The following is a 26721-nucleotide window of genomic DNA, read 5'->3' as shown; positions in this document are numbered from 1 at the left end:
TGGCTCTTAAGAATGTAAGCAAAGTAACATAAGATAATCACAGGGAAACTATTGCTAAACATTTCTTTTAGAATCTGCTTTTTCCATTGATTTGTCCTTAACAGCCCTGGTTAAGTTTACAGTTCTATCATGTTTTCATATAAATGTTTTTATTTGGAAAAATGCAAAGAGAACTCTGCATAGCACATGCTGACAATGTCATGATAGAGTTTAATCTTTGAATTTCCAGGATATTAAGTCTAAACATATCAAAAACTCTTTTAGAAATAAGCTCCCAAACCAATTGCACACTTTGGCAGATGAACTTGTCTGGGGATTCCATTAGTCAACTGGCTTTTGGCCTGTCAGCATCCCAGATGTACAGGGTGGGGGAAAGTATGCCTTAATTGCCTCCACTGGCACACAACAGGGGACACACCATTATAATGAATGCAACAGCTCATGGAACTGTGTTGCACAAGAATTCTGCACATTACGTGTGTTGGGGGAAAATGTTTTACATTCAATATCCAGGCTAAATAGAAAACACTATTTGGGTGTTCTTTGCTATAAGTTCATTTAGTGTGTTAACAGAAGCAAGAAGCAACATGCAGTGCCTCAACCAGTGTTCAGCAGTTCCGTGTGGTAGAGACACATTCCGTGGGTAATCAGCACTTCACCATTGAAATATGTAATTCCCACAGGAGCACTTTAAAAACCCTTTAACCACATCCGCATCAAACTCTTAAAGGCTAGGTATAAAATAGCCATGAAATGCGCGAGACATTACTAATTTACTAATATTACCTGATTCAGCATGATTTTATGGAATGGATTTATAAAGAATATTTTTACTGAATTAATGTGAAGAGATATATATAGATATATATATATATATATATATATATATATATATATATATGTATATATATCTTCACATACATACATATATATACATACATACATACATACATATATATATATTACACAAGCATCAGACATGTAGTGGCATTGTTTGCCTTTTAACTACAAGGCTCAACTAAAACATCACTGCTTTTTCATGTTTTATATAGTGTTTGAACAAGATAACACTTTAAGAGCATTATTGATGTGGAATTTTGTTGCAGTGACAAAATGCCCAGAAATACCTCTCCAATGTGTACAGGGAGATTTGCCATAAATCACTTAATCCCATTTTCACCAGTTTTAAGGGCTCTGGCACACGGGGGAGATTAGTCGCCCGCGATAAAACTCCCTGTTCGCGGGCGACTAATCTCCCCGAGTTGCCTACCCCTGCCATCCCACCGGCGAACATGTAAGTCGCCGGCGGGATGGCAGACGCGGTGGGGCAATTTCAGGGAATCGCCGAAAAAGACTCGCGAGTCTTTTTCGGCGATTTGTGCGAAATCGCGCCGCCGCGTCTGCCATCCCGCCGGCGGCAACTCGGGGAGATTAGTCGCCCGCGAACAGGGAGTTTTATTGCGGGCGACTAATCTCCCCCGTGTGCCAGAGCCCTAAGTGTCATTGCCCTTTTATGCCTATACTATTTATTGTGCTGTTATAACAAGACTAATGTTTCATGGCACCACCGGTACAAGCATGCACACAGAGTAAATGTAAAGATTGCTTCCGAGCAATATTCCAAACACTAATAATAGCATAATTCTTGGTATAATAAAGGAAGTTACTGATTACGCTGTTAACATACAAAACCTCAAGTTAATAAGAATAATTATTTACGGCAGTGTATCACATGATTATTAGGTACACTCATTAACAATACAGCTTAAAACAATTTAGGAACATATAATTAAAGCTGCATATAATTTGCATTTTTTTTAAAGTAACATAGTCCTTATAAATCTATCTATCAAATAACATGGATGGAGTGGTACAACAGGTGGTCTAAAGTCTGCGGCAGTATAAATTCACCTTCATTAAAATTATGCTGCCACTTCTTTCAGACTGAAAATATTCTTATAAATTATGCATACCTGTAGTTTCTTGCTTGAATCAGACACTGCCTTTACCCTACATATACAATAAGTGCACAGTTTTGTACTTCAGGAGCTACAGTAACATGAAAAACCACAGACTTCTGAGCACTGTATGCTGTGTTGCTGCCAGCCATATTAAACCAGGCGGCCTAAAGTGTTTCAAAGGAACTCAGATGTGTATGCACTAGCTGCTGTAGCTCCCAAAATACAGAATTCTGGATAAACCAAAATGCCAAATCCAGGATAGTGAGGAAGCTGCTTATGGCACTACAGAATAAGTAAGAAATGTAAAAACTGTATCTGTATTGCTAGTTTACATATAGGATATTGCCACCTATACCATTTAGCAGATTGTTGTGCTCTGCTGTAATATTAATATGCCTAATTATACACAGGTAACGAACACTCCGAGGCCAGAGCAAGTAGAGCTGGGCGGTATGACCAAAAATTTATATCACGGTATTTTTCAAAATTATATCGGTATCACGGTATTTGACGGTATATAAATAAAAAATAAATAATAAATATTGGTGGCCCCCCCCACCCCCCCAACAACCCCAACACCAGCCCCCCCAACCCCCCCAGCCACAACCCCCCCAACCCCCCCAACCCCAGCCATAACCCCCCCAGCCCCAGCCACAACCCCCCCAACCCCCCCAACCCCAGCCACAACCCCCCAGCCACAACCCCCCCAACCCCAGCACCAGCCACAACCCCCCCAGCCCCAGCCACAACCCGCCCAGCCCCAGCCACAACCCGCCCAGCCCCAGCCACAACCCGCCCAGCCCCAGCCACAACCCGCCCAACCCCAGCCACAACCCCAGCACCAGCCACAACCCCAGCACCAGCCACAACCCCAGCACCAGCCACAACCCCAGCACCAGCCACAACCCCCCAACCCCAGCACCAGCCACAACCCCAGCACCAGCCACAACCCCCCCAACCCCAGCACCAGCCCCAGCCACAACCCCAGCACCAGCCACAACCCCAGCACCAGCCACAACCCCCCCAACCCCAGCACCAGCCACAACCCCAGCACCAGCCACAACCCCAGCACCAGCCACAACCCCCCAACCCCAGCACCAGCCACAACCCCAGCACCAGCCACAACCCCAGCACCAGCCACAACCCCAGCACCAGCCACAACCCCCCCAACCCCAGCACCAGCCACAACCCCCCAACCCCAGCACCAGCCACAACCCCCCAGCCCCAGCCACAACCCCAGCACCAGCCACAACCCCCCAGCCCCAGCCACAACCCCCCAACCCAGCACCAGCCACAACCCCCCAACCCCCAGCACCAGCCACAACCCCAGCACCAGCCACAACCCCCCCAACCCCAGCACCAGCCCCAGCCCAACTTACCCAACTTGTGGTTCCTCCAGCGATGCGTCCTAGCGACGTCGCGTGCGCGCCGACGTCACATGCGCACGGGCGCAACCCGGATGTAATTGGATAAAAACTGCAGGAGGCGCGCATACCGGTATAGCGGTATGTTCAAAAATCATATCGTTTTTTTTTCAAAAACCGGTATACCGCCCAGCACTAAGAGCAAGCATGGCTTTACCACCTGTTTATGGCAGGGTGGGTTCTCTCTACATTAGAAGGCCCATTCACTAATGTACGAAACCAAAACATGAAAAATGTCACGAAAATTCTTTTCCTTTCAATACGAAAATTTTGTACTTACAATCCAAAAGTTCAAAAATTTTCGTATTGAAACTATTGTATGCATATTGTCGATCCGAAAGTCACAAAATTTTCATATTCCAACAATCGTAAATGGCGCAAAACCCTTTGACTTTGAAACTTCAGTGCATGATTTGGGAAGCTTTCCATAGGACTCAATGGCAATGGCACTCTGCAGCTCCAACCTGGCCAAAAGAAAGTCATGATACCGAAGCTTGAATGAATTGCAAAACTTTTGTACTCGTTGCGACAAATAGGATTTTGTCGCACAAATTGTCGCAAAGTACGAAACATTCACAGAAAATACACACAGTTCTAAAAGTTAGAAAAAATACAAAATTTTTTCCTATTCGTAACCAATCTTACATTGATAAATGAGCCCCTGGATATTTTACCACTTCCGGAAAATTTGCTATCCTGCAATGATTAAAGTAAAACCCGAGCACACAGACAGTGATAGCATACTGTAACTTGAATGCCAGTGTCAACGATTCTAGGATCTATGGCTTGTAAGTAGTTAAAGGAAGGCAAACTCTGTAACCTTGAGAAAGGATGGGGGATCAAACCAAATACTGACACACTTCAGCACATTTTCCAGCAAGTACTGAACTCTTCAATGTTAGTAGCTTTCTGTGTTTGTGCCTGTACACATTATTGCTACTTAAAAAAATAATAATAATTAAAGGAAAGTTTGTTTGTTCTTTAAAACTGAACAATTCACTGCAGTTACTATGCAGCTGCAGCACTGATAACGCACTGCCAAAAGCTGCCACATATTACTGGCCAATAAAGGAAGTGACTGGTAGAAATTATTAACAAATTAAAAAGTTTACTATAATAATTATAACAACCTAAAGCAATGATTCCTCTAATTAGTATGCATACTCATAGATCATAAAACATAAAACATATGAATATATAATTTACAGTGGGTAATTGTTTTTTTTTTTTTTTTGAACATGGAGGGCCTCATAACTTTTCATTGCACATAATATGAAAGGAGTGGTAGCACAGACATTCAATTACCTAAATAGGTCCTCAGGTTGCCATTTGCCTTAAGGATGTAGTACTACAACTCCTAGAATACAATCTGCAAAGCAACATTCATACTTAAATAACAACTGTGGCAATGATCACCATCTTTATAACATCCCTTAAAGGAGAACTAAAGTCTAACTAAAGAATTGGAGCAGACATGTTTTGGCCTTCTGTACCAGCCCAAGGCAACCACAGCCCTTTAGCTGGGAGGATCTGTGTCTCCAAAGATGCCCCAGTAGCCCCCCCATCTTCTCTTCTGCAGATTCACTGCACATGCTCTGTGCTGCTGTCACTTACTGAGCTCAGGGACTGACTCACAATATACTGTATATATAGAATATAAACGTAAGAGTAAAAGGCTGATTAGTAATTCATTCAGATTCACATTAAAGGACAGATCTGTAACCAGGGCAACGGCATCAGAACTGATTAATCCTGTAGCATCAGCTTATATGACAGACATCTCATTTTCTGCTTGATAATTTGCAATGACCCCTAAGCTTAGCTTGTCAAAAGCTGCCCAGAGACACACTGAGCATGTGCGGTGTCCCGGACAGTTCAAACAGAATCCAAGATGAGCAGCTCCTGTGATAACTGTAAAGACCTATATCATTACTACTGTATAGATGCTGAAACTTTAAGCCAGTCCAGTCAAGTTAATCATATAAAATAAGGCATTTCTAGACATATTTATTTTTAGGGTTTAGTTCTCCTTTAAGTAAAAGTTTCACTGCTGACATATAGGAACGTACACGTTCCATACAGTCTTTTATTGAAAGGAACAATTTTTATGCCTTTAGGTTTTTTATGCCATATTTTATTATTGGTGGAACAGGGGGCCATTATATAAGCTGCTGAGGCAGAAACTGGCATTTGCTCACTTTGCCTGTGTGGCATTGATGTGTGTGTATAATATTATATATTTAAATACAAGTACTGTATTTAAACTTTGCTCTGTGTACACACTTGCTTCCCTAATGAAGGTTCTAGTAAAGAACCAAAACGTAGGACCAATAAATCTCACCTTATTGCATCCAACTATGACTTATCGTCCATGAGTATTATCGTGAGAATCCTGAGAGTGCCGACACTTTCCATTTGTGTATATATATATTGTAAGCTCTTTTGGGCAGGGCCCTCTTCACCTCTTGTATCGGTTACTGATTGCTTTATATGTTACTCTGCATGTCCAATGTATGTAACCCACATATCGTACAGCGCTGCGGAATATGTTGGCGCTTTATAAATAAATGATAATGTAATATTACATACATACATACATACATACATACATACATACATACATATACATACACCAACCATTCAAAAAAGACCAGCAACAATTGGGATTTCTGTGCAAATCATAAAAGTATATTTAAATGTACATATACCGCCATTAAATATACTTTTTTTATTTGCACAGAAATCCCAGTGCTGCTGGTCTTTTTGCCTCCACTATTACTAAATGCTCTGGCAAAAAGCTTTGAGGATTCTGGATATCACGGCCAGCATCCCAACATTCCCCATGTATCCAATTACACTCTTAGACTGCAAGCAAACAGGCTGAACTAAAAAACTGGAAAGCATGAAGCAAAAGCATACAAACATTTTATCATACAGTTATCAGCCTTGACTCATCAGTCAAAGAAGACAAGCATGTAACACATCAGAGCTAATTGCAGTAATAGACACCTAGCTATGAAGTGTGAATGGATAAGCAAGAGTTATTTGGGCCAAGCAAACACTTATATAGCTGTGTATTGAGAGGTTGAGGGGAAAGGGATTGCTAAATGAAGCTGCCTAAAGCTGGCCATACACGTGGCGATCTCACGATGTTTCGTACGACCGTCGGTCGCACGAAACATCGTCAGATCCGCCACACACCATTCAGGGCTGAATCGGCAGGTAAGGAGGTAGAAACAATAGGATTTCTACCTCCTTCTGCCGATTCAGCTCTGAAGGGAGAATTTTGGTCAGGCGCCTTCTATGGCGCCCGATCAAAATTTTCTAACTTGGCCGATCGGCGAGCCGACCGATTTCAGCAGCTTCCTGCGATATCGGTCGGCTCGCTGACATGCCATACACGCACCGATTATCGTACGAAACGAGGTTTCGTACGATAATATCGGTGCGTGTATGGCCACCTTAACTGTGACTGCTTTATACATGGGGTATAAGAGGATGAAAGGCAGATGAGTGAAACAGGATGTAAAGGTGATACTGTGCTAACAGCTACAAAGTTTCAAGATCTACCGTGAACAGAGAATTCGACTGCTCTACACATCCCTTTCCGGGTCTGGCAGCATTTAAACAAGGTGGCAAAGTGTCAAGGCCTATGTGCTTATACTCTTAATATTTAGTAGCTGCAATGAAACCACATATTTTTGGCTTCAAAATACTCTATTTTCTACAGTGACTGTTACAGTTTCTTTTAATCTAACTACCAATTTTGTTTTCAGAACAAGCTCTGAGGCTCATGGCTCTCAGGGTGCTTTATAGGAGACTAAGGGGGCAATGTCAGGCACTTTACATCTGGCTGCTGAAAGGCTCCGCATGTGCCATAAGACTTAGAGGAAAGCAGACAACTCTCTTTCTATGCCAGTTTCCAACATTCCATTGCAACAACCAAAAATGTTTCTTCCAGAATATCCCAGTTTGAATTTTAAATAGTAGGATGACTTAATTAAAAAGCATTCTTAAATTAAATCCATCACCTAAAGCATAAACTCAATTCTTTAAATAGAGCATTTAGTGTCGGCATGCTGTCTTGCGGGTTTTGTTACAGGTGAACATTTTCCTTTAACCCTTTCACAGCCAATCATGTTCAGCACTTCACTTGCGTTAAATACCAGCAGATTTTTGGGATGTTATAGGCTGGTTCCTTTCGGTTAAACTTTTCGTTGTAGGACAACTTTTTTTCTTTTATCTGCCAAATCTTGTATAATTCCACTTAAAAAAAACATTTGCATAATTTATTAATATTTTTCATAATACAGACGCATATGAAACATATAGCATGCATGAAATATCTGTATAAAATTTGAAAGGCCTCATATCTTTTGAGCATATCAATACCCCAATAGTTTTGTGAAGATTATTCATTTGTATAGCTATATAAGCCACAGTAGTACAGTAGCATATGTCAATGCACAGAAATAAGCATACTTTAATTTAAAAGGCCTAAAATGTAAACAGTAAGTTTACCCCAGATAACTAAAAAGTGTTTAAAAATGACAGATTTAAAAAAAAAAAAAATCTAAATTTCTTCTTAAATGAAAATCTAAGCTAAATTAGCATTTCTGTACATTTTCTTTTTGTTTTAATGTTTATTTTATTGGCTGACACTCAAGCACAACTTTTGGAAGTGAATACAAAATAAATACATGTATATGGTCTCAGCATTTGTATACATTTTCTTAACCACCTGAAAACTTGCACTTTAAAGCTGTTATTGCCTATATGTCCATATCAATATTCCTGATATTTCATCTATGTGTATGTCTTTCTAAAATTTGCAAAACTATGGCATTTAGCAACAACCAAGATAAAAATGTTGCACATAATATACAGAAAAAAAAAGTAAATCACTAAAACTAATCAATGTTATAAAATACAATGTTTGCATGGTGAGATTGGTGGTAAAAATCCCAAGGCACTTGTCTCGTTGTGTAATTAATGTTTTAGGGGAATAATGTAGCAATCAACAGCAACAAAAAAATCGAAATGCAATGAAATTGCTATAAATGCAAAAAAAAAAAAAAAAAGCAATTATGTGCTCAATCTAGTCACACTGGACAAAACAAGCATTAATACAGTAAAAGGGGGAGAAAAAAAAACAGTTTGTATAGGTGTGGCTACACTTCCCAAATGCTTGCGTGTGTTAGTGTCAAAGTAAGTGTGTGTCACCTGGGTGCAGGAAGAAGGAAGACACTAGAGACTGCACGGAAAAAGGAGTGGGTCACCCAATTTGTGTTTTATATGTGGCTGCTGTTGTGTAGCTTCTCTTGGGTGGTTGCATACCAACAGACAATTGTTAACACCCTCTGCTCATTGTCTAGGCTATGGAAACGAAGGAGAAGTAAATCAGTGGCTGTAAAAGATACTGATCTGCTTCCACAACAGGAAGTGATGTAACTCTTTGAATCTACAATCCACGGCGCTTACATCCCTTTATTCGTGATGCTTACATGGTTAAACAAACGCTATAGTGTTTAGTGACTATAACTATATGTCACTATCACCAGGTGATGGTGAATGTACTGTTGTCCTGCACTGGTAAAAGTTTTGTTTGCTGCAGAAACACTACTATAGTTTATATTAATAAGCTGCTGTGTAGCCACAACAACCATTCAAATTAGACAAAACGAGAAAGGCAGAGGTGATTAATCACACACTTTACCGAAGCTTGGGCCCCCAGATCTAGATCTAGAATCAGAATCACAGGTATGCCATTACGTAAAAATATGCATTATATAAATATAACCATTTATAAATAGGTGGTCCAATCTGTAGCCAATCTGTACTCCAATCTGAGTACCCCAGGCCAGTTTTATGCAACCAGGGAGTAGAAGCCCACCACCTTCTCCTGAACTGCAGGTCCATGGATTTAACGACAGCCAAGGCCAGGAAACTTCAGTTCAACAGGACCTTAAGAGCTGCAAATCTGGTGCAAATCATATAAGCTCCCAAACACACACAGGATTGGGTCCTATCATTTTCTGCATTGCCCAAGACACCTATTTCTAAAACACAAGGCGCAGAATCGTTCTGCATAAGACAAAATGGTAGTTGGGCCTAGCAGCACAGCATTAACAATAAAAAAACTGTATACCTAGGCTGTACCAATTACATTTTGTAACATAGTATAAACATGCAGGGCATTTAATTTCCAGGTACTCATGTAATTACTTCCTTTTTGGTAGAAAAACAAAAGTGTTTTTGTTTCATTACACCAATTCTGCACATATCTCTCAGGAATCTAACTAAACAATGGTAGGATCCACTATCCTTTAATGTAAAAGTCCCATTTGCTGCACTACTGCTTGTATAAAACAAAATAAATAAATACAATTATAGAATGGGATTATAATAGGAGATAATTGTATTACCATGGTATCTCTAAGGAGAAAATGATATACTAAGAAGAAATTCATATTTACAGGTACTAAGTTAGAAATGCGAATGACAGCAAGATTTACATCTATAAGAGGATATAGATTTGTTCGGAAATTAAAGGCTTGTTTTAGCATCTTAAATTAAAATGGGATAGGTATATGGCACAGTACAGATTATATGCAGGGAAGGGAAGATATTTGTATTGTGCTTAGGTTTGCACATTCAGCGCCACGGTCAGAAATCAGTCAGTATTGACAGGTGCTGTTCCAGATAACTGAAGAACTGCACATGTTGTACCATTTTACAAATTGGTTAGCTGGGAAGAGCCTAGCAATGACTTACAAGACCTGAAGCAGCCTAGATTTACTGCTAAAGGATTATGTCTGACTAATCTAGTAGATTTCTACTGACTGTGTAAAATAAAACAGATTTGGTGGATATTGGAATGTGTAAAGGTGGATATTGGAATGTGTCAAGAAAAGGATTTTCATGATGTACCATACACAGGTCAGCTTTTCAGAAGGACATAAATACACAATTTGCCAGTCTGAGATGTAGCACAGACCTGCACATAGCCCATTTGTGGTAGAGCACAGGGAACACAGAAAAAATAGGGCACAGATTAAGGACACACTTAAGAGCAGGAAGCTGGATGTAAATACTTAAAAAATCTAGTCTGTCTGTCATGGGACCCCTGTGTGAGCTGCAGAATGCCAGTTATAAGCATTAAACCTGCATTCTACCAGTAGCCACAGGCATCTCACCCCACTTCTTTATTGCCTGTTTAACTAGAAGCATGATCAGGTGCCTAAAGACTGAGGTGCCTATATGTACATCAGTGGAAAACCTTCTGAGCTTACAATTATTGGTCTTGATATATGTTATGAGCCACTATGGTGACTTGATATTTCGAATAATAAAGTTGGACAGGTACAAATTTACACCAGTAAATATGATACTTTCACTGCACTAGAGCTCTATAAATAAGCCCTGGAATCTTTTATTTAATCTGCAACAATCAAAATGTGTCAAATGGCCCATGAAATGGAGTGCTAAAGTAAACGGAGTGCAGTGGTAAACTATAGTCTACTGCAAAAAAGGAGTACAAGTGTCTGCCTCAACCTTCAGTTTCCCACAGACACACACCTTTTCCAAACTGGGTGCTATGCTCCCCAAGGCTATTACTGCAAACCACATTAAAATCCAGTTCTCCAGGAAGACCTGATATACTCGATGTTCAAGAATTCCAGGACTCCCACAAGCATCCATAATTCCTTTGCTCCTTCCGATAAAACACACATCCAACTGATCTTTGAACTTTACAATGTACGTTTTTAACTTGATTAAAAAACACTAGCACATCAATTATATTTTTGAACATTTCCCTCCTTTATAGGCTAATGTGACACCAAACTTGACTTCTTGGTTCTTGAAAGAAGTGCGTTTGTTATCGCCTACAAGTAACCATTTTATTAGGCCTAGGGGCATCCGGCAACTGCAGCCTTGGGATAATTATTTAAGTTCTTGTAAGTTATGGGCTATTTTTTTTTTTTAACTCTGAGCAATAAACCAGCAAGAAGGTCTGCCCACGCATGCCAATGAACTAGTGCCATAGCTGGACTACTAATGCATGCCTCTTCTACTTACTGATGCCATGTCACTTAAGTCTGAGAGGACAGACCTTTTATTACCATTAACATACAAAGGTACAGAAAAGCATGAGGCCACAAGCTCAACAGGTCAAAACTCCTAGAACCTATTTAAAGATACGATGTACGTTATTTTATAGTACACACTTGGTCATGGGTCACACAATGGTCCATGAGAGATCACCGCTAACATCACTAAGCATCATTTAAAAGTATATATTTTACAGGATATTTTATGGCTAGTGTATTATAAAACAGAAAACGTCCTCCTGCACATTAGTATTTGTCATGTAACCGGAGGCATAGCCCTGCCTTGTATGGAAAAAAATACAAGCACTTATTGATAGGTATGGGGTCCCTTGAATGCGTTATCCTGAAAGCTCCAAATTATAGCCATCTCATATAGTGCGGATTTTAAACAAAATATTTTAAGTTTTAATAATGTTTTCCTTTTTTCTGTAATAAAACAGTACCTTCTAATTGATGGTAACTAAGTAGCATGCATCCATACTGGTGTCAAAATAATCCTATTGTGTTTATTTAATGTTTAAATGTTAGTTTGGTTTTTAATAGACAGAGGCAGATTTATAAAAAAGTGGATTTTAGATCTTAATACATAAAAACTCACCCACGTTCTATTCATTCCTATGGGATTTTTAGAATTGTATTTATCAATGGGTGAATGTTAGAACTCAGCATTTAATAAATACACTTCTAAAAATCCCATAGGAATGAATAGAACATGGGTGAGTTTCTACGTATTAAGCTCTAAACTCACATTTTAATAAATCTGCCCCTTAAGGTATGGTGATTCAAATCACATTAAACCCCTTATATATAATGTCCCAGACATTCTGGATAATAGCTCCCATACCTGTACCTAATTTAGTCTATTATGGTCTCTGATTGTCTAACTGCATGCCTTCTGATCGCACTGTAACACAATAGTTGTGGTATACTGCAACTGTGATCCAACAGCCCAAATAACAAAACATACTGGGAAATGGCCTTCAGCTTTCAGAAACACATGTAAATACATTGTTGAGGAGTATCTGAGAGCACTTTAGGCTGCCTCTACCAAGAGTCATAAAAAGATATGGTATATATTAGTAATGAAGATGAGGATACCATCTAAAAAACATTTACCCCACCTGAGATGCAGGTTAATAGAGCCCGCACTATGGTGAAGGGATTTTTTTTTAATGTCCCGTGAACTCTAAGTTACCTACATCAAGAAAAAGCTCATGATGTAGGTGGCAGCATTCAGTCACGTGCATAGGGCCAGATTTATGATAGCTAATGCCTGAAGGCTCAAGCAATGGTAAGAGAAGCCCTGCACAGGGTCGTTATCTGAGGTTTATTTTTTTTTTAGAGTGGGCTTCTCCTAAATTATAAATGTTTTAGGTGCCTAAATTTTTATAATTTAAAAAAGCCTATCTGGGGAAAAAAAACAAAAAAAACAATTTTTGCCAATAAACCTGGGCAAATTCCTTGACTCACGTGTTCACAATACAATTGTGATTGCTATATTATTGTTTCCCCACCTGGAGTGCAGGTTATTATTAGCCCGCACCTCTGTTATAGGGAAACATTTTTTTTATGATATGTGCCCTTTAACTCAAAAAGTGGTAACCCTGGGACAATCATGGGAGCATTTGTTAGGCAACCTAGCATCCTCAAATCAGATGTAGTTGCAAGTTTAAAAATGCAATTAACATAAATGTTGCCATCAGACACAACATGCCTTTGGAAAGGAACACCGCATCTCATCCTACAAGATACATTTGGATAGATTTTTGTTTCTCAGTTAACTGTTGGGTGTAAAGTCACAAAATCATTATACTTTATCCGATCAGATTCTCATTACAATGTGTAGGATCAGTTGCAGGAAGAGACTCTGGAAAGGATAAATCTGTTTGACTAAAATCTCAGTTAAGCATTAATGTAAAATCAGATCAGAAAGCTGGGTGGTTTTCCTACATCTACATCTGATTATCAATACAAAACAAAAGTGTATACAACTTTAATTTGTAGGATAAAACACAACAGAAATGTCGTGTCAGATGGTGAATATGATATGTAGTTTACACATCAGCTTTAATTGCTGTTATAATTACTTACAGACATGTGCAACTACATCCGACTGGTAGGATACAATATTTCTAATTGAGGACAACTAACAAAAACTCTTGTGTAATTCAGCTTTTTCTTGCTAACAAAACAGTGCTTCTGAAGGTTCAGGTATACATACATAAATATATTAACCAGAAAGGGCCACTATCCAGTTAAGCCCATTAGTTCAGCATGGCTGGATAAAAGTACAAAGCCTGCTCCTTGTTATGGATCACCCAAGAAACACCACCCACTGACAGCTCTGTGTGCACTGCCAGGGTCTATAGACACAGGGCAAACAGGTAGGATTTATATCTCAACAGCTAGCAAAACATAAAATAAACATTACAATGAAATATAATTATAATATATATATATATATATACACACAGCTCAGTTCAAGAATGCCACCACACTCATCCAACAGCGTGTACTCTGGTGCTCAGCAACTTCAGGATGCACACATCATTTGTCACCTGTGGTATATCTGTACTACTATGGTCAATAAAATGTCTTGTTTCCTTCCCACCGGCAAGAACGTAATTCACCAATGGGGAAAAATACTTTGGGCAGGCAACTGAAGTAACTGGTATGTTTTTGCTGTTTACTTAGTATTTTTTTGCCATTTTAAAAGAAACTAGGGTAATTTTGTAAAACAGATTAATTCTGGGCTACAAAACTTTCTGCATGCTAGGCTTCTAAGCTTTAGAAATGATAATGTGTTGCAGGAATAAATAGGTTTATTTATGGTTAGTTGTTGCTGTCTGTATAAGTTTTGTGGTCACAACCTCACTGCACGCCCGCCTAACGGTTAAAAATTTAGTAGTGAACACAACTTTCCTTTGTTTGTTACAGGTTTCCAAATAAGTGATATCTGTACCGCAAAAAGGATAGATGTATGAAATCTAAGAGACTACAGAATACAGTTAACAGATTTTAAAGGTCAGTTATAATATTATAACATCAAAACAGGTTTATACAGCCGTTTGGAGAAGTCTGACATCATCAATTCATTTTTACTTAATTTTAACTAAATATGTGATATAGTGGATTATTGGTTCACTACAGTGAAAAGGAAGGAAAGCAGTGTTTTTGTTAGCTTTACCACCACAGAACGTGTACTGTTTACAAAGTGTGTAATTGATATAATAGCCCTCTACATGGGATTGTTCTATAGCAGGCACACCCAGCAAAAATATGTATTTAACAGCAAAACAAAGAATATGCAATAAACAGCAAAAATGAATTAGAAAAACTGCATAGTCCTGTAATACGCTAAACACAAAAAGCAGCAACTGAGTGGATCACCCAAGGTAGAATACCAATGTATACCTTATCGTGTCTAAGGGCTGTGGCACACGGGGAGACTAGTCGCCCGCAACAAATCTCCCTGAAATTCAATCCCACTGGCGAGTATGTAAATCTCCGGTGGGATGGCATACATGGCGCAGCGATTTCCCCGAAATCGCGTAAGTTGCCTTGAGAGGAGATACACATACTCGCCGGTGGGATGGTATTTGCTAAACAAACAAATGCTCCATAATATGATTTAAAAGAAGAAAAAAAAAATCACTTTATTGCTAAACCAGTGATTTCTCCATGTACTGTACATCAATTATTTCATATAGCTCATATCTGTAGGGCAAAGTATATTCACCTTTAAGATAATTTAGTATGTTATAAAATGGATCATTCTAAGCAACTTTTCAACTGAATTCCATTATTTACGCTTTGCAGTTTTTGAATTATTTGCCTTCCTCTTCTACCATCTAGATTGTAAGCTCTACAGGAGAGGGATCTCCATCTTCTTGTATCTTTGACTCCTAACTTATTGCAACTGTACCTTGTATTTATTTGTATTTATTGTTATACTTTGTATTTATCTATTATTATCTTAATAACCCCGTTTGTATTAATCTATTCTACTGTACAGCACTGCTTACATAAGTAGCACTTTATAAATAAAGATAAACATACATACTTTTTTCCAGCATTCAAATGGGGTCACTGACCCCAGCAGCCAACAACTATTGCTCTGTGGGACTACAATTGTTTTGGTATTACTTATATTTCTATTCAGGCCTGTATGGGGCATGGTCTTCGGGTAATTTAGAGATTTCTGTATAACGGGTTTCTGATTAAGGGATCCCATACCTGTATGTAATATTATTATAATTAACGTCTGGAAGAAGTCTTTGAAGTCCATGATTAAAGGGCATAACTTGCACTGCAGGGTTGCATTTAGCCTGTGGGCCTGCAGACGTATACCGTGTGCTATAGTGCTAGCTACTCTTACAAGCAAGAGGTGGTTTCGATGTTCAGACATATTTAGAGACTCCTAGGAATCCAAGTGACCTAAGCTACAGATCAGTGTTTCATAGCTTGTTTTTTTGAGGGGCCCCAATTTAGTCTAGGAATTACTTCCTAGACTCAAAACTTGTTTATAATTAGTAATGAGGGAAGTGATAACACTATCACTGGAATGAAGGGGAACCATGCATAGCAGTACCTGGGACCTGACACGTAGGTTAAAAATCCCTGCTATAGGACATTACTTTTACGGTTTTTCTGCTGTGATCATATTCAATTTACTTTAATAAGCAATAGCTCAATATCTTCTGCATCCTGAACATCACCAAAATGTAATCTAAAAACGTGTAAAAACCATCATTCGTAGATTTTATGAGTGATTTTGATTTGCAAACAATTCAAATAAAGTACAAATCCACACAACTACAGAAACAAACTGTCCACGAATAAAAAGATGTGGGTTTCTCTAGGTCAGTGATCCCCAACCAGTGGCAAGATGTTGCACACCAACCCTTTGGATTTTGTTCTCAGTGCCCCAAAACCAGGTAGTTATTTTTGAAGTCCTGACTTGGGGGCATGTTTTGGTTGAATAAAAACAAGATTTACTACCAAATAAAACCTCCTGTAAGCTGAAAGTGTGAATAGAGGCTCCCTAATAGCCAACCTTAGCCCTTATTTGGCACCACCAGGAACTTTTATGATGCTTGTGTTGCTCTATAAGTCTTTTTACATTTGACTGTGGCTAACAAATAAGAAAGGTTGAGGACCCCTGCTCTAGGTGGAAGTTCCCAAATTACCGAATGTGTAGTTCTACAAAGATACATTTATATATACACGTGTAAATACAAAGTAAACAGAAATGAATGCACAGGTATTGTTGTTTTGATAACTATACAATCTGACCAACCAAATCCCCCTGCACTTACCCACTGTGGCCATGAAAACAAAAACACCCAGAGATATATACCACTAGTTGAAAACTGTATTATAAACCCTGTGTGTTTGCTTGTTTCAAATAGCAATACTCCTCAGCCAAGCTATAAACGAAAATAAATCAATCGAGGGATCAATCCATCTATCAGAGGCGGCTAAATGCTGAATAAATCTAGGAATCTTGAATAAGTGAAAAGCAAAGTCACAGTAAGATGTAGTGGTGGAGTGGTCCTCAGTATATATATATATATATATATATATATATATATATTATATACAGGGACAACAAAGTGTTGCTTGGCACTGTCAGTAGAGGAAAATAAAGGCTGTGCTATATTACAGGAGCACCTTATGAGCTCCCCTCCCCCAAAACAATGGCCTTCCAATCCAGAGAGGGAACAAAAGAGCAGCTTATTACAGAACTACTCGTGTAATGCATTCCTGGTCATTCCATTTGCCCTAATTCTGCCATAAGAGGATTGAAGGCAGAGGCTACAAGCTTGCAAATGAGGTGGCTGTACGGCTTTCAGGACACATGCTACAGAGATACAGAGATACAGAGATACAGGGACAGCCCAAGCACAGATACAGTACTACCCTGAAGGAAGCTGAACCCCAGGCCTAGAACCTTGTTTGATCTAGGAGGTGCCTTTCTTGTAGTCTTTCATTTACATGGACGTCCAACCTGCTGCCCGAGAGAACCTGCAATTCCCAGCACCCCACCCGAACGCCTTAGGCTTTGTAAAGGATGCTGGGAGCGGTAGTTCACTCAGAGTGGGGAGGGGGCGCGAAGGTTACCCATCCCTCCCATAGAACCCCGTCCCTCAAGCTCGTCGCTCCCCTTCCCTTCCGACACCCCCGCAAACCTTCCCCCCAACAAGAACCAAGCTGTACTTACGTGAAAACAAAAAACAAAGTGGTGGATCCAACTAGTAAGGCGGCTGCAGTGGAGACTGGGATATATTTGGTAGGTTTAAACCTTTTTCCAGTACTGCTGGGCATTCTGTAGGTTACACATCACTAGTCAGATCCCAAGAGAGAGGCACCGGGGGGAGAGAGGGGCACTGACCGCACGATCCACGAAGGAGAGAAGAGAGGGGGGAAGAGACAGACAGGGAGAGAACAGCTGACCTGCCAGAACAGGAAATCCCACCCCGCACGGCCCCGCCTACTCAGTGAGCCGCCCCGGAGCGTCTTAAGGTGGAACGTTCCGATTCCTGTTGTGCGTCCGCTGCTAGTGCCTGTGAGCTAGGAAAGAATGCTGTTATAGGCTTAATTAGTTGCCATTAGGTGGATATAAAAGCAGCACGAATCATCATCCACCTATCTCCCGGCTAATGCTGTGTAACAACCCCAGAGCTGCAACTTTCTCTGCTCACAACTGCCCGGGGAGGGGGTGCGGCTGGACTTTTTTTTTTTTAGTCTCAGTAGTAAAGGTAATGTTAAGGGTTTTTATAGAAGTGTCAAATCTGTGTTTGAGTGACTACTGTTATCCAATGTTTTATAAACGAGTCTGGCTCAGCTTGCCTTTAGCCAGCTTTTATCTGCACAGAAAGGTTAACAGGATGGTTTTTCTTCAGCTTTTTTTTTTTTTTTACTGTGCTTAATACTATTTTTAATGAGGGTGTCTTCCCCAGGGTATTTTGCTCAGGGAGGCACCACAAGGACAGCTCTGCTTTGTATTGTGATGGAAGTAGTCATATAAAAATATGACAGCCTCATATAAATACAAATTCACAGTAATTAAAAACCAAAAATATATTAAGAGGTGATAAACCAAGCCTAATGCATTTTGTGCCTGCTGGGGCACTAAATTGGGAGCGTATGAATAAGTGCCCCAGCAGGCATGAAATACATTAAGCTTGGTTTATTACATCCTAATAAATTGATTTTAACCTTTTAATTATTGTGACTGTATATTTATATGAAGCTTTTAAATATATGGTAAATATGCACAACATCACCCTTCCACAGGGGTAACTGAGGCCTCATTTATAGCTCTGCTCATCATCAAACGTGACTTTTAACTACCATTGTTAGAGTAATGACAGTTTGGGCAATTTCTAGCATTTTGGGAGGGGGACAAAAGGAACTGGCCCCTATTCAAAGTCAATGGGAATCACCACCAAGTGCATATCTCTCAAAAACATGTTGTGGTGCATTTTGGATCAATATGCCATAATTTACTCATAGTGACCTTAAAGTGGCTATATTTTCCAAACTTTTTCAGTTCTCCCATAACTCTAGGAAGAGAGGTACTGTGTGCAGTGAGATCTGCAGGAGTAAATCGCCTGCATAGCTTGCCATTTTATTTTCCTTTCTCCCACTGAGACACCCCATTATTTTCTAGATGACAGTGTCCCTTTTACACAAACCACTTTTTCTGTTGCTTTGGATTGTTACCATTTCTTCAAATATGACATGTCTAGGCATGTTTGAAGTCAGAGGTGCCAAAAGGACTCTATGTCCACTATTAAGAGGAGAAATAAATGTTAAAGGAGAACTAAACTCCCATAAGTATATAAGCCCCCTCAACTGCCCTCCCCTTACCTCTCCCTTCTCCGTCTTTTACACTGAAAAGTGGCCCTATTTGAAAACATGAGCTAAAATTGCAGAGCAGCGGAATGCCCAGGCGCCATCTTCTGTCCATTCAGATACTCTTCTGGTCTCACAGACAGACCCTACAGGAGCATGCTCAGTTGAAGCTGATTGCTGACTAGCCCCAACTGCACATACTCTTGTATGGTCTGTATCAGCACTGAGACCCATAGCGTTCTCGAATGGACAGAAGATGGTGCCCCCATTGCACTGCTCTGCTTTTTTAGTTTAGGTTTTCAAAGGGGCACTTTTCTACATAAGAGACTGTACGGGAAGGGAGAGGTAAGGGGGTTGATGGAGGGCAGTTAAGGGGGCTGTTGTACCTGAAGGGGGGGTTAGTTCTCCTTTAAGATCACCCACCTTGGGCAGCATACAGGAGTGAGTGTGTTTAAAGCAGCCTGTACATACCAGGTCAATGCTAGTCAATGGTATGTCAACTCTGTTGAGGTTGTTGAGTCAGCAGTGCATATCTGCCAGTGAATGGCTATGCCAGACTAGGCATTTTAATTGTGTTTAGAATGCCTGTGACTTGCTCTGGGTGGCTTTCCACTGACCACAACAAAAGTGGCCTCAAACTCTGGGGCTTATGCCACTGCTGTCAATGAGAAATGTCCCATGCAGGGGAGTAACAGTAAGAAAATCAGTTTTTGTGAGAGTAGGGGGCCCTGTGTGTGGAGGGGGACTGTTGTGCAGTCAACACTTCTGCTTGATGTCTAGCTCTGGCCATTGGCCAGCAGTAAATGTCAGGGTTGATTGTGCCCCAATGTTTGGGATACATTTCTTCAGGATCTCCAGTAAGTGTCTCAGCTGTAACTGTAAATCTGGCAGCAGAATATTACAATAAAACTTCATATGTCGTTTTCTGATCATTTTGCCAAATTATGTCACTCGAGGCCAAGAGTAAATGTCTCGCTATTACACAGCTCTGCTTATTGCCATTTAATCCATCATTAGCTCATATATTAGTTTTTAGTGAGTAATTTACAATTCACCTGTTTGATGGTACTTTAGTGCTGATATAGTTGGACCATATAAGTTGACACCTGCCCATAAAATTAAACCTGAAAATATATATGTTCTAAAGGGAAAAATAGATAGTAGAAAAATAACTTTTTCATGAAAAGGCTTTAAATGAAAAGCTTTTATGTGATATATTTCTACAGAGACCTGCAATTGTCTGGGGTATATTAACTATTTAACATATTAAAAAAACAAAAATACATATAATTACATGCTAAGGGTAATGTTTGCATGCCAGGTGATGATAATATCAGTGCCAAAGAATGCCTCATGCTTTCTGGGAGTGAAACCTATTATACAGTCAGGAGGTGAGAATCCTAGAGTACGGGTGATGTCACACTGGTTTCAGCCACACCTCTCTTATCCTGTATCTTCCACCTTCGTCATAGAGACATAACATAACATGTTCTCCTTTAGGAAATGAACCTGCTGTTCTTCCTGGTAGAACTGGAATACAATGAATTGCAGATAATTCTGGTTACAAGTCACAATTTTGCATACTTGAAAACATACAGATGAGTCAATGTTCCATTGTATTCTATGGCCTGGCTAGACTGCCAAATTTCAGTCCTGTTGGTCACAAACCTTTCAGGTGGAAAAGCTGTATATAGTGATATAACCTGACACACGCCAATCACTGCAGGTACTAGCGCAGCATTTGCACAAAACTCACTCAAATGAAGAACATTTTTTACCTGTAAAACTCACAAATTGCATACTGGCTGGACTTGAACCCAGGACCCCAGCACTGCATGGCAGCAATGCTAAGCACTAGTAATGTGCAGGTCGAAATTCCTACAACCCACACTGACCATAACCTTCCCTCAGGGCTGCTGTCAGGGGGATTGGGGGTACAGTTGTTAAGCCCCCCCATCCTATTTCTTTAGGAGTTATCTAATTTTGCAGGCTGTCCCTTGTTCTCCTGTCCCCCAGCTGCATTCTACCAATTTTTCTGAATTCTCGCGAAGTCCTGCAGTGAATTTAGGGGAAAATATTCTGCAACGGTGTCAGCTGTCCTCCCGGCTAGCGTAGCTGTCAGGTCGATAGCTCTGGTTGTGCTGGGCCCCTGAAATCTTTTTCGGTGAGGGGGGCCAGTCGCATCATGAAAGGTACACAAATTGCTTAAATTACATATAAAGTTACAAAACTTATGCAATTTACATAACTTACGCAAAATTTGCTTGTCAAGCAAAAGACAATGCAGAAAAGCTTGACAGGGGCAGGCAGGGGGGCAAACGTCACTGACCAGCATTGAATTAAAAAGCTTAAAGGAACAGTAACACTAAAAAAATGAAAGAGCTTTAAAGTAATAAAAATATAATGCACTGTTGCCCTGCACTGGTAAAACTGGTGTGTTTGCTACAGTAACACTACTATAATTAAATAATAAGCTGCTGTGTAGCCACGGGGGCAGCCATTCAAGCTGGAAAAAAGCAGAAAAAGCACAGGTTACATAGCAGATAACAGATAAGTTCTGTAGAATACAATAGTGTTTTATCTGTTATCTGCTTTGTGCCTGTGCCTTTTCTCCTTTAAATGGCTGCCTCCATGGCTACATAGCAGCTTATTTATATAAATTATAGTAGACTTTCTGAAGTAAACACACAACTTTTACCAGTGCAGAGCAACAGCACATTACATTTTAGTTACTTTTATACACTTTCATTTTTTGGTGTTAGTGTTCCTTTAATTAAGTTAAACTCCACTGCTCTAATGAACTGCCTGACTTATTATCACATTAACTGATCATTTTAAACTGCTATTTATATTGCCGTTTTTACTAGATGAATTTTCCAGCAGGATAATGACTAGTTATTGGATGCCACAGCAATATTATTGGGCTCCTAAACTTGCGCAGTTTACATAATGTATGCAAAAAATGTACATAAATTTCATATCAAGCAATGACAGCCTGTGCAGGGGCAGGTAGGTGGGAAGGGGTTAAACTTAGGGCAAACTCCACTGACCCCCCAATAAACTGAATTACTTTTTAGCACATGACTAAGTGCACTTAGGGCATGAAATGCATAGGGCATGAAATGCATAGGGCCTTTGCAGATGTTTTAATGTAACTTTGAATAAAGTCTTTTTTACTTAAACGAAAAAATCTGTAAACCTCTGTGGAGAATCCTGAGTGCCTATATGCCCATGGTGGCTGTTGCTTTTTTGCTTTAAGCACCCTATGCTGAGGGTCTAGGGCTGGTGCACCTGGAGCACCACTTCTACTCGGTGAGCGTTTTGTTTACTGCTGGTCATTTTGTGCCTTTATTTTTGGCTTTGCATTTCCCAGATGACAGGAGTCATTGGCAAATCAGATTTTTCTCTTTGCACAGATTGAGTGTGGGTTAATAGTCTGCTGAAACTACATGCAGAGAGGGTCATACTTGCACAGATGGTCAGGCAGTAATGCAGAAATCTGTCAGTCTGTGCAAATATAGCCGTGCACATATGGCCATCTTGACAATTACTGGTAAAGACCAATGTCAACAACGTATTGTGAATTCAGTGTATTGTCTTAAAATATTCTGATTCTAGCATTAAACAATACAGTTGTGGGTTAATGTTGTTATGTGCTGCACCTATTCTAACATTTGTAGCAACCATGTAATTTCTGTCCAACCAAATGTCATGTAGTGAAATAAAACAGCTGAGAAATGGACTCCAGTAGTTTTATTGAAGAATAAAGGCACTGGTAAATTATCTGTGTATTTCTAAATAAGCACATTAGTCTCTCTCATACGTAAATCCAGCTCAGTGTGTTTGAGAGAGCGAGATGAGACAATTACTGCGCTATGATTTGCAAGCAGTTTAAGACAGGAAATCCCTCTAAGATAGCAAGCAGCCATTTTCTTTAAGGTGGCTTTGGCAATTGCCAGACTTCCATAAGCTTAATGTAAAATATATTTATCATTAAAAAAGTGTTGGGATTGAATGTGTTTCAGACCCTTATAGATTTGTATAATTAACTGTTCTGTGCCCGCAAATTCTGCAGAATTGTGGGAAAGCACCTTTACATTCTAGCAAACTACTCAGAGCTGCTTTAACAGATTAGATGAATTGCTTTGGTTTGAACGGGCAGTCATAACAGAAGGCCACAAATCTCCTTGTTTTTCCCTTTGTCTAATTAAACATGAAATAGATACTGTATTTTCCCCTCTTGCGTTGTTGCCTTTTTAAAAAGGTTTTAACCCTTTTAATACCAAAAATATAGTTTTATGGATATTCCTGAAAGCAGCACCAAAAAAGCATTTTTACTATAAATATGCAAAAACTTACTGTCAGTTTCAATATATGCCCTATTAGTTTGTTAAATCAGACACATAAATTCACAACATCTCAACATACCATACAATGAATTATCGTTCATCGACTTACTGCCAAATAGAGATTTTCACTATAAGCACTAAAACCAAATATACACTACATCCCTCATATGCTCTTGGGTACAAAGACAAGATGACAATACAAAAGTCTAAATAAAAGTGATAGAATACATGTTATAAGTTACAAGTCAGTGCAGAGCCTGGTTTCCCCTTGACCCTATCCAGGTTTTGAGGATGAAAGTGGACATACACGGGAAGATTTGCTCGTTTGGTAAGGTTGGCAAACGTATGGTAAGGTCACTAGAGGTGGGCAATGTCGGGCCCTAGGGCCAAATGATTGAATTACAGCGATGGGCACAGGCGCCATTGGACCGCATCAATGAGCCGATGCGGCCCCAGATCCGAGAGAAAATCAAACCTTCCCAATTGACATTTGGCAAACTTTAAGTCAGATATTGGTCTGGTAAGCCATTGGGGTGCCAATACATGGGCAGGTAAGCTGTCGAAATGGTCTGAAGGACCAGAATGGCCACCTTAACTCACTCTACATCTGACCCAGTCACATAAAACATAGATTCCATTAATGTGCCCAATCTGTCTGAAGGACCAGAATCAGCAGCTGAAATCTGCCAGTGTATGGCCACCTCAACTCACTCTACATCTGACCCAGTCACATAAAACATAGATTCCATTAATGTGCCCAATGTGTCTGAAGGACCAGAATCGGCAGCTGAAATCTGTCAGTGTATGGCCACCTTAACTCACTCTACATCTGACCCAGTCACATAAAACATAGATTCCATTAATGTGCCCAGTGTGTCTGGAGGACCATAAGAGGGACGGAACCTATAAAATGAATGCTGCCACTTCAACCCTTTAGGCACATGGCATAATCATTCATTTCAATTTGGCTTCTGATTATTGCAGTCAATGTGGCTTTAAGGAAGTCTGAGCAGTGTGAAGAATTCAATCAAAGGATCAGCTTTATGAGTGATAAATCGCCATGCCATATGGTCACTAGGGGGAGCAATTTATGGTCGACAAAATTGTCTTTTCAAACATAATTCTTAAAATAAATTTGATTGCTTATAGTCAGAGTGATGCTGTTTATACACTTATGCACAGACTGAGATTTAAATACACTCTGGTATTTCTAGTCCACTGAGGCTCAAACAGGCCCCCACAGTCCTTTATTAAAATACGGCTATACAGCATTTTCCAGAATACACAGATTGCCATTCCAGGCCCCTTTTACACAGGCAGGTGATTTCCCAACTGCCAAAAAATCTAATCCCAATCTCCCTTTCCCTGGTTCACTTCTTATGGTCATAATAGACACCTTTTTTGAATCGGGGAAGATGAAAGTGTTGGAGTTGACATGAACCACAAGTTTTTGTATGAAATGCATGTGTTCTATATGGTAGTCCAGATCCCAGTTTTCTTATAAAACTGATGGAAGCTTCAGAATGTGCAATGTATTTTATTTCATTTACTATTGTCTATTTCCGGTAGGCTTACAGGCTTTCACCCCCTCCATATGGGGTATTACAGAGAAGGGGGGAACAGAGATGGGGGAAGATTGGGTTGACTGCACCTGAAACTAAGGACAGTCTAATCCCAAGATGCAATAGTTTTTTGAATTTATTAATAACACATTGAAACAGGTATAACTAAAAGAATATTTAACATTTTTGGTAATATTCAAGAAATTCCAACAGGACCAATTCCAAATCAGTGTGAATGTATGTGGGAAACATACCATAACATCTCATATAAAATAGGGCACTTATTGACAAGAAATATATCATGTAGGTGCTCAATCAACAAATACAAAGTTTACATGTGAAAAAAAAAATTTGTATTCAAAATTATGACGTTATTGTACTTAAACAATAGTATTCTTACAAAATTTTCCAGCCAGAGCTCTTACTGACTCGTACTGACAATTGTTTTTTCCTGTGCTCCACCACAGGGAATGCAGGAAGAAACGCACCCTTATTCTTCCACATGGGGCTGTACAAACACATTTGCCATTTGGACTGCCCATCCAATTCAGCTCTAGGCATGCGAGGCCCTTGTGCACATAAAAATTAAAATACTGACCATTATTATTTTTTCCTTAAGTCTTTGGACTTATGTAGCTTTTCACTATGGAAAGCAGGACTTCAATAGGAAACAGTTTAAAGGGGACCTGTCACCCTAATAAATAATTCAGAATCTTATTTTATTTTTCTAGTTGGCAAAATAAACATTACCTACAATAAATAATTTAAATATTGTTTTCACAGCAAGCAGGTAGCAGCCATTTTGTGGAAGCTGCTATGGCAACGTTTGCAACATTGCAAAATGATGTGTATGCCCCGGGGGGACCTGACATATGTTCCCACGCTCAGGCTACAAAAGTATAGACAGTAGGAATGTGAGGAGAGAGATTACATCTAGGAAGTGCAAAAATTAAACTGAAAGTAATTGCTGTGCCTGAGGCGGGGCAGGCAATAGGTGATTGACAGCGGACATTTTCATATGCATTTATAACAGGAATGGATGTTTTATTAAATAATTTAAGTTTAAGGTTTCATTTGGAAATGACTTAATTGTACAGCTTTTTATGTCTAGGTGACATACAGTTCAGATTTTGCAGGTTTATGCACTATAATATTCCGAGGGGGAAAAAAATTGTATAATAGTTTGGCCGGTCATGTGACTTCTGCATACAGTGCTCCAAGACAGGGTGTACATCAGGTATACATCCGATAAGCCCAACCTGCTGCACTTAAGAGACGGTAGTAAAGTGAGGCCCAAAGCATTGTAGGATACTTGTATCTGATTACTAGAGCTATTGCTGCTGTACATAAACCATTAAATGTTTGCCAAAAGCAGTACCCTAATTAAAGCTTTAATTCCTGCACACAATCTGCAAGTTTTTTTTCTTTTTTTAACATTTAAAGGAGACATATTG

The 26721-nt window shown here is 39.7% G+C and overlaps 1 protein-coding gene across 1 annotated transcript in view; it reads right to left on the bottom strand.

Moving 5' to 3' along the window:
* The window catches only part of zdhhc8 (zinc finger DHHC-type containing 8), a 55328-nt gene extending 37417 nt beyond the window's left edge, over positions 1-17911 (bottom strand). The window contains 1 exon segment of the mRNA NM_001044406.1: positions 17720-17911. Within this exon segment, the coding sequence (NP_001037871.1) occupies positions 17720-17823 (104 nt within the window). The 5' untranslated portion in view covers positions 17824-17911.
* Positions 17912-26721: the final 8810 nt, after the last annotated feature.

This window comes from Xenopus tropicalis, chromosome 1, assembly GCF_000004195.4.
Source record: "Xenopus tropicalis strain Nigerian chromosome 1, UCB_Xtro_10.0, whole genome shotgun sequence".
Lineage (NCBI taxonomy): Eukaryota > Metazoa > Chordata > Amphibia > Anura > Pipidae > Xenopus > Xenopus tropicalis.
Note: the sequence above shows the minus strand (reverse complement) of the source record. Positions and strands in the feature narration are given on the sequence as shown.